Here is a 10000-nt window from a genome sequence, read left to right as displayed (position 1 = left end):
ATGATCATGAAATCCAGGCTGGATGCATTCAGGCTGCAGGTTATCTGCCTCTGTGTTTAGCAATGCTAACACACTTCAGTCCATGTTTATAGATTACAGCCCTGCAGAGTCAGAAACCACAGAATCAAGACTGTCAGAGATGCTGAAACACTCCACACATCACAGTTTGAAACGTGTGTGTGACGCTAAATGGTGGGTATAAGCTTCAGTCACCTGTTAGCTACATTAGCCTCGTAGCTCCAGTGCTAAAACTAAAGAAGCAAACCTCAGACACCCAACATCTCAGCTGATCTCTTAAATATACCAGTAAATCATTTGATGTGTTATTTGTTGTGTTTTTGTCTATCACTACAATACCCAGCATGCATAATGCAAACGGATCATAAAAGCATTGAGAATCCCTCATGGTGATGGTTAAGTGACCTTATTAGTCCCACAACGGGGAAATTTCACCTCCACATTTAACCCATCCGTGCAGTGAAACACCACACACACACACTAGGGGGCAGTGAGCGCTCTTGCCCAGAGCGGTGGGCAGCCCTATCCACAGCACCCGGGGAGCCGTTGGGTGTCTTGCTCAAGGGCACTTCAGTCACGTACTGTCAGCTCAGGGAATCAAGCCGGCAACCTTCTGGTCACTAGGCTGGTTCCCTAACCTCCAGCCCGCGACTGCCCCCTAAGAAATCCTAAAGAAATCCTAAAGAAATCCTCACTGCTAGCGTAGCGGCTGAGCTACAGGCTAATAAACACTGTTGTTCTTCAAGGTTCTTTAGTAACGAAAATAGTTCTAGATAGAATCATGAACACTCAAAGAACACTTTACCTGATTAAGTTAAGGTTCTCTGCATGGTCAAATGGTTCTTCAGATTGATATAGCACTCAAAAGGGTTCTTCTATTGTTACTAGTTTGACATCGTAACAGCATAAGATCCCTTTTGTGTGCTTTTAGAACCCTTTTTAAAAAGTTGCTTTATAGAACCACCTGCAGCACGTTTGCCATCAATCTGAAGAACCTTTTCATGGTGCAGAAACCTTTTATTCATGTGAAGTGTTCTTTGAGTGTTCATGGTTGTACATAGAACCATTTCCTTCTTTAAAGAACCCTTTAAGAACCTTTTTAAGCGTGTATGGGACAGAATCTCACTTTCCGAACGTCCTCAGTTGCATCTTGTAACTGCCCTGTGAACAGTGCCGCACGGATAAGGAGCTGAAGGCTTGAGGCAGCGGTGGATAGCCGGGTCGCTTTACCTGCTCGTGGGCTCTGTGGGTCTAGACTCACTATTCAGAAACTCAGATCCTTTGTTTTTAATGAAGGTGCACACAGCGCCACCGACTCCCAGCACTGCCCTTCATCATCCACACTCGACCAAAGCTGAAGTTAGAGCTTAGCTTCTTAGGTTCTTCTTAACAGCAGATGAAGGGATGGTTACATTATTTTTTTAGCCAGAGTGTGTCTTTATTTCGCTGACTCAGTGAGGCGTTTGGGTGAGCGTGGTTTCTCCCCGTCTCTCCGGTCTGTTCCCAATTCCCAGTTCCGTTTTCCTCCTGCTGCTGATATCTGCTCAGTCTCTGGAGGAACAGGACGCTTGTTTTTGTGTGTTGTTGCGTGTTTTTGTGTGTTTTTAAGCTCCGAGTGCTTTCGAGTCATTAGAGCGGAACCGCACATATGATACAGATCTGCAGGACACATCCGTTCCCAATCTGATCGGAACACGAACGCACCCTCGGCCTGGACACAGCTGCAGGGAGTTATCTCCTCCGACCTCCTCTGTGGACGTTTTACAGACCATCTGAGGGAAAAACTGAGCCATGAAAGGCCTTCTGCGCCTCACGGTACGGACCTGACGTGCCGCGATGTTCGGGAAATTAAAAGTTCTAAAGTCTGATTGTCTGAGTCACATTTGCAAAATAAAACGTTGTCAGGTAAATGATAAGCTGCGAGAGGCGGTGCGTTACTGTGATTGTACTCCGCTTTGCCTAAGAATAAATAAAATCACTGTAACGTCCGGCCTCGAGTGGGTTACTGATTTAATAATGGGGTGACAACAAAATGGCCACTGTGAATGTCACTGACCGGTCACTTCTTTAAGTCCACCTCCTTGTTTCTACACTCAATGTCCATTTTATCAGCTTCTCTGACCGTATAGTCTCACTCTGTAGTTCTACAGTTACAGACTGTAGTCCATCTGTTTCTCTGATACTTTGTTAGCCCCCTTTTACCCTGTTCTTCAGTGGTCAGGACCCCCATGGACCCTCACAGAGCAGGTACTATTTGGGTGGTGGATCATTCTCAGCACTGCAGTAACACTGATGTGGTGGTGGTGTGTTAGTGTGTGTTGCGCTGGTCTGAGTGGATCAGACACAGCAGTGCTGCTGGAGTTTTTAAACACCTCAGTGTCACTGCTGGACTGAGAATAGTCCACCAACCAAAAACATCCAGCCAGCAGCGTCCTGTGGGCAGCGTCCTGTGACCACTGATGAAGGACTAGAGGATGACCAACACAAACTGTGCAGCAGCAGATGAGCTGTCGTCTCTGACTTTACATCTACAAGGTGGACCGACAAGGTAGGAGTGTCTAATAGAGTGGACAGTGAGTGGACACAGTGTTTAAAAACTCCAGCAGCACTGCTGTGTCTGATCCATTCAGACCAGTGCAACACCCTCTAACACACCTATGTGGTTAGTGGAGCTGATGACATGACATGACAATGAGTGGACTTGATGAAGTGGCCAGTCGGTGTACGTATGTGGGCAGTACTGAGCACCTAAGCACATTGTTTAAGGCCTTTATCTGGACAATAAGTGTGTTTGTGCTTCTAAAATCACCAAATATGATTAGAATAAGTTCAAAGAAACACATACAGTAAAAAATGACAAGAATTGCTTATATTCAAAAGAGTAATGAACATAATGAAGTACTGATTAGATAAAGCTGATGAGAAATTGGATGAGACAAATAATACTGGTCTTCCTTGAGGAGAGGACAAAAACATAACATGCATAAAATCACTACATACAGTACTAAAGTTATTGTATGTTATTGTGTTCAGGAAATAACTAACCAGATAAACAGCTTTATACTTTTTTCCCCCAAATAAAACCAGTTTAGATGCTGTTTTTGTAGATTAATTGTATCTTATTTTTCTGGATGTCTCTTTACTTTTTAATAAGAACCATCTTAAACAACTAAAGTAATTTTTAAAATATGTTTATTGTGCAAATAATAAAAACTGAACAATATTAAGATAAACTTACTGCTTTTTACCCTGACCAGTTCGGCCCGGTTCAGTAAGTGTTCAGTTTAAGCGGTTAAATTAATGTTTTACCCCAGAAACACTGACTGAAGCAGTGAGTTACACTGTGTTGGTTAATTGATCGCCTCTGTTGCACATCTCTGACACATGCTAATGCTGCGTAAGACCAAAACACAGAAACAGAATAAATCCAGATTAGAAACATTAGCTTTGAACCTTTAAAGCTTTTGTGAGGAGCAGCCAGAAAAACATCGACAAAGCAGGTCAGAATCAATCAGCGTCAGGCTGGCAGGACGGCTGGTGTAGATTTAAGGCTGTTACTCAACAACGCTAATCATAATCGTGCGCCGGTTCTCGGACCTCTTTGTAATCAATGTCATGCTGCCAGCAAGACGTATTTCATAAATATCAGAATTCAGAGCAGCGTGGCATTGATTAGGAAAGGCTGAGCTCTGATAATACACGGTTATGATTAGCGCGGTTCAGACGCTCGGCTTTCTGATCAAAGCCTGCTGATTAGTTTTGGTTATTTGTCTCTCATAAAGCTTTAATCTGTCCTCAAAGTCGTGTTTCTGTTCTGGAGCTGTTTCAGTGCTGCTCTTATTCTGCTTCATTAGCCTGTAAAAATATTACATTTATGAATAATTACTGGTCTTAATAAAAGCTGGGTTTGGTTATTGCAGTGATGAATTATCATAGATGTTCACAGTTAAAGGTGCAGTAAACGAATCTGGAGAACGATTGTTATTTAAACTCAACAGCAAAGCAAACACACCCCTCTCTTTAGTGCTCCTTCAGAAGCTCCGCCCCCAAATTCATGGATGCACCAGAGCTGGTTCATGAGGAGTCTGGCCACTTCCTGTTTCCCCCGTTGTATCAAAAACAGAATTGCTAAACAGCAGAGGGCGCCGGCGAGGGGGTCCTCAATGAATGGGAGTGGATGGAGCTAAACGGCTAAAAACACTAAACCAGAACCTTCCTTTAATTTTAGAAAGTAGAAGTGAATTAATTTCACTGAAAAAGCAAAGAAATCTCACCTGTATGTTTCCTTTTACTACAGTAAACGGGTTTTGGGCAGCAGGACGCTGACATTACTGCTACTGAGTGCACCTCATTGGCTGTTCGCGCTCACTGACATCATGGACGTACATGAGGCGCTGTTTGAAACTTCTATAACTCGAGTTTAAAAGCTCCTAAGAATATAACAGCAGTGTTAAAATGTTTTAAAATGTTTCTAGAGCGCCCTCTAGTCGTCTGAGAAACCCGGAGACATTACAGAGTGGGAATTCTTCTCTCTACAAGTTCTCTGGACGTGCATCGCCAAAGCAAATGACACTGAACTCTTCTGGCCATATAACTCTTCGCACACGTTGTACAGACAAACACCATCACATAACGTTAGAGTGAACAACCACACAGCGATGTAGCTAACGTTAGCTCGGCTGTGGGTTAGCAAACTGAAGCTAATCAGTTCCTGTCACAAACATTAGCAAACAGGTCGAAAACAGTACTGACCCGCTGGTTCTGTGAAACAGCAAAAAGGAGTTAATGTTGGCCTCCTGTCCAGCAGGAGCGACACCCTCATCCCTTACTAACCTTTCAGCTCTCAATGAAGCTGACGTCATTCTTCTTGCTCACCAGTTTCTTGCTCGAATTTTCCCGTTCCACCTTAAATGGTGCAGCAGTTACCTTCAAGCACCGTAGGCACCAAAATGAACTGCTGCAAGATTTAAGGTGGAACTGGAAAACGCGAGTTGGAAGCCGACTTCAGCCTCGCTGAAACTCCCTCATCTGATCTAAGAACTTCTTTCTCAATCTTGGTTCTTCAGATCTTCTCCTCTTGGCTGTTTCTCAACTCTCTCTCCTTCTTGATGAAGTGTGGATTTCAGCACGTAGCCCCTTCCCCTTCCGCTGTCCTGTGCATGAGCACAAGCGCCCCCTGCTGCTGATTGTCTGGAATAGTATTGTGTTGTTTAGTCTGAGACTCTTTGTGAGGAGATATTAACTGATTCTGATTCTGATTCTGAGAAAAAGTGTACTGGATTAAAATCGTATACGGCACCTTTAAAGTGAGTGACTACTCTAGTTGATGCTAGCAGGCGCACATCATCCACTGAGGAGAAGAAACTTCCTGTTGAAGCTCATGTATTTCACGTATTTAGCTCTAGTGTTAGCGTTAGCTCACCACAGTCTACCGCTGCAGCCTCTGAGCTCCTGTGCTAAAGCTAAAGAAGTGAACTTCAGTGTTTTTCTCCAAACCGTGTCTCTAAGCTGTGATGCTCAGTGTTGTGTTTGTGTATCGGTGCTGTGTGTTTGGTCTGTTTTCACTCATTTGGCATCTGGAGCAGAGGAGCAGCGCCAAACTCCCGCCGGGACAAAAGCAGGTGCAGCTCGGCCAGATCAGAACCACAGAGAACCGCTCAGGACTGCTCAGAACCGCCCGCTCCAAATCTCCAGCAGGAATAATCGCTCGTTTCATTGCTTTGTTCTGGCAGCGGAAACGAAAAACATCAACTCTCTCTCATATATATGTGTGTGTGTGTGTGTGTGTGTGTGTGTGTGTGTGTGTGTGTGTGTGTGTGAGTGTGTGTGTGTGTGTGTGCGTGTCCGTGTGTGCGTGTGTGCGTGCGCGCGTGTGTGTGTGTGTGAGTGTGTGTGTGTGTGTGTGCGTGTGCGTGTGTGCGTGTGTGCGTGCGCGCGTGCGTGCGTGTGTGAGTGTGTGTGTGTGTGTGTGTGTGTGTGTGTGTGTGTGTGTGTGTGTGAGTGTGTGTGTGTGTGTGTGCGTGTCCGTGTGTGCGTGCGCGCGTGTGTGTGTGAGTGTGTGTGTGTGTGTGTGTGTGTGTGAGTGTGTGTGTGTGTGTGTGTGTGCGTGTGTGCGTGCGCGCGTGCGTGTGTGTGTGAGTGTGTGTGTGTGTGTGTGTGTGTGTGAGTGAGTGTGTGTGTGTGTGTGTGTGTGTGTGTGTGTGTGTGTGTGTGTGCTGTGTCGTTATATGTTATATTCAACTATAAATGCATATGTGTCTATTTTTAACTGTGTTTATTATATAATATATTAGTAATATTACTGACGCTGTAAAAACTCACTGGTGGGGTTTTCAGTACTTGGTAGCTACAATAGCCTCATAGCTTCAGTGCTAAAACTTAAAAGCAAACTGTAGACACCAAACATGACTCTGCTGATCTGTGGTAAAGGGGGGGGTGCAGGGGGAGATATATTGGGGCATATTTCAATATATATTTCAAAAGAAAGTCAGTCGTTTGATGGGTGGTGTATATCAGTACTGCAGTGCTGGAGGATGTGGGCTCTTAGCCTCTCTCTCTCTCTCTCTCTCTCTCTCTTTATCTGTCTATCTCTCTCGACCTCAGACCCGCATGTCAGTGAGGCGTGTGAGCGCAGTGCAGGTCCATTAGTGAGTCTCAGTGTAAACGAGACTCATACATTCCTGCACAGTTTATATATCAGAGAGTGAGAGAGCGAGGAGGAACTGAGAGAGCGAGGAGGAACGCTGAGGGTCAGATGAAGGGATGCGGGAGAGAACGGAAAATGGGGGGTTTGTGTAAAGCTTAAGATTCAATCTGTTAAAATATTCACATCCATCTGTTCCACAGTGAAAACGCTGACTGTGTTCAGGGCTGTACGATACATCGCTTACCCATCGTTATCGTGATGTCAGTCTGTATAGTACTGAGATTACAGAGAGCTGCAGTATGCAAATTAACCCTCTGACCAATCACAGTGTGTTTTTTAGGACGGAAGCAAAGATTTTTAATTAAGGATCAAAACAGTTCAGTCTGCTCTTCCTGAAGGACACCCAGCACTTCAGAAGCAAGAAAATACCAATATTTGTAAGGAATGAGTCTCAGAATCCAAATGGAATAAAATAGAACAAAAAAAAACAAGAAAGGAAGGAAGGAAGAAAAAGAAAGGAAATAAGAAAAAGAGGTAAAAAAGAATTAGTTAGGCAGGAGGACAGTAGGATAGGACAGTAACACAGGAGGACAGTTAGGCAGGAGGACAGTAGGATAGGACAGTAATACAGGAGGACAGTTAGTGAGGAGGACAGTAGGATAGGACAGTAATATAGGAAGACACTATAAACGTATCATTATATTTAAAATCACTCAGTTGTGTTTCACGGCTTTTCCACAGTGCTGTACTCCTCAGTGTCATCACGTGTAAATGTATCTGTTCGATTGTCTGTTTGTTTGTTTGTTTACTGTATTTTTTATTTTTTTTGCAGACAACATTCTGGGCATCGTGCTGGGCAGCATCGCAGCCATACTGACGCTGATTATTATGGTCGTAGCGATAGTGCTTTACTCCAAGAAGCAGAAAAGGTGAGTCTGTAACTCTGTTTATGTTGTTATTGTTGATGTTGTTTATGAGTTTATTTCAGTTTAAAGGACTCAGGAGCAGCGCTAACTGTGTGAAATAGTGAGAATAGCCCAATTTCCAAAGAGATATTGGACTAAGAGATGTTGGACTAAGAGATATTGGACTAAGAGATGTTGGACTAAGAGATGTTGGACTAAGAGATGTTGGACTAAGAGATGTTGGATATTGGACAATTATTTATTTATTAACACTAAAGCGCGTGATTCAGTGTCTGCAGCGGTACTGAATGAGGAGAGGAGCTGTTTTATTACGGTTTAAATTTGATTAATTTGTGATTATTGTGTGTTCAAGTCTTGCTTTGGAACACAAAAGGAAAAAAAACATCCTTATTTTTATTTTATCCTATATTTTTGCTCTTTTTATCATTCGTTGATGTTGAAACAAACAGAAAACAGTCAGAAGTGCAGACACAAACCTGTACATAGAGAATGTAAATCCAATGTAAATCTCTGTACTCCCTAAATAGTGTTCTAGATATGAACGTTTAGATATTCCAGCTTCTACAGCCAAACAGTGCATCATGTATCGAGTGTGGATGAGTCTGAATCCCAAATGACTGTTTCTCAGCTGTATTTTGCTCTGTTGGGCTGCAGGATCCAGTATTTAAACTCCTACGTAGTGCACTATGTAGGGAGCAGGGAGCCGTTTGAGATTCAGCCCCAGCGTGAGAAGAGGGGCGTCGCTGGATTGGTGCTAAATAAGACTCTCGGTGGTGATTTGGTACCAAAAAGTACTTATAAAGCGAAGTTTCTGCATTAAACAGTGCTGTGTGATCATATGTTCACTGTTACACGACAAAAAGCTAAAAGGTTCAAGAAATGACCGCAGTGAACAGCGATGGGCGACCGGGCGTCCTCCTTGTTCAGTGGTCAGTGGTTTCTTGGCAGTGATACCAAACTCTATAAGCCACTTGAGGCCGTGCGTTACAGTGATTTTATCACAGGGAAGAGTTTCACTCCTCATTAAAACGTGCCAAAGAAAAACCTTCCTGATAAAATCCCTGTAACGCTCGGCTTCAAGTGGCTCATTGCTGTGTTATAATGCATTAACAATTCATAATGCTTAATAAACATGGCTATAAACTGTAATGCCCTTTTTGTAAATATTTATAGCCATGTTTATGATTCTTTATTAATGCATTATACCATGTTATGAATGTGTTTATGGGTTCTTATAGACACAGTATCCATAGAAAGTGTTACCAGAATCTTCTTATACAGATAATCTACTATATACTGTTTCTAGCTTTTACTGTTTATCAGCAGCCCAGCTGAAAGCAGTGCGAGTGCAAATGCGCCAGTTTACCTCTTAATCTGTTTAACTACGTTAAATATCTGATGTTTTACCCCAATCTAACTTACACAGTCAGCTCTCTGTGGTTAAACTAGATGTTTCGTTTGTTGCTAACAGACTTAATTGAGCTCCTCCAGTGAAACCATATATAATCCACTTCACTATCTTTGGATTATCAGTCATTTTGTTTTCTATTTTATTTTGTAAACCTTTTACTTTAAAAATCCAAACTATGCTTTGTTTATGTTTTAGCGACCCCTTTATTTTAAAGACCATGCTTGTATGATTTTTACCAAAACTTATCATATATACTGTTTTTTTTATTGCGAGGGCTCAACTGTAAAATATTTGTGAGGAAAATCTCAGCTGGGCCTTTATTTCAGGTTTTATTGGCAGCAGCTCACAGATTACAGTCAGTTTACCGTCAATAATTTACAGTCCGAGTCTTTTTTCAGTGAAATAAAAGACACAAAGAGCTGAAAGGAGTTGAAAGGAAAGTTTAGCGTAAATCATCCGCACAGATCCTCGTCATTCATCAGCACGCTCTGATTGAAGTGTCTGCTCGGCCTGACGGGCTGATGAAGAGGACGGGTGATGTAGGAGAGCAGAGGGAGGTGATGTAAGCGTGAGGCCTTCAGGTGAAGCTGTAAAACTCACCTGCACAGGAAGCAGGTCTGCAGTCTGGACCTGCAGCTGCACACGCTCTAATACTCACACTTATCAGGACACGGAGCTGTTCTTCACCTTAAATCACGATTACTGTTTATTAACATGTTGAAAAAAATAAAACCTGACATATAAAGTGGTTCAGGATTAGTTTATTGATCCTGTGTAATCAGAATTCAGGACATTTAAAAATACAATGAAAGTAATTTGCCATAAGGTGCCATAACTTTTGCACAGGCCACATTTTATGTTCCAATATGTTAAATTCAGTTAATAAACAGTAATTGTGTATTAAAATGTACAGTAGTGAGTCTCTGTAGAGGATGTGTAACTTATTCATACACAGCAGGGGCGCACAAATTTATATATATATATAGGTGTGTTATATAT

General features: G+C 42.7%; 1 protein-coding gene across 1 annotated transcript in view; it reads left to right on the top strand.

Annotated features, from left to right (window-relative positions):
• Positions 1-10000, top strand: part of susd2 (sushi domain containing 2) — a 47143-nt gene that overhangs the window by 28643 nt on the left and 8500 nt on the right. The window contains exon 14 of the mRNA XM_036598205.1: positions 7497-7593. Within this exon, the coding sequence (XP_036454098.1) occupies positions 7497-7593 (97 nt within the window). The remainder of the gene's footprint in view (positions 1-7496; positions 7594-10000) is intronic.

Source organism: Colossoma macropomum, unplaced genomic scaffold (assembly GCF_904425465.1).
Source record: "Colossoma macropomum unplaced genomic scaffold, Colossoma_macropomum, whole genome shotgun sequence".
NCBI lineage: Eukaryota > Metazoa > Chordata > Actinopteri > Characiformes > Serrasalmidae > Colossoma > Colossoma macropomum.
Note: the sequence above shows the minus strand (reverse complement) of the source record. Positions and strands in the feature narration are given on the sequence as shown.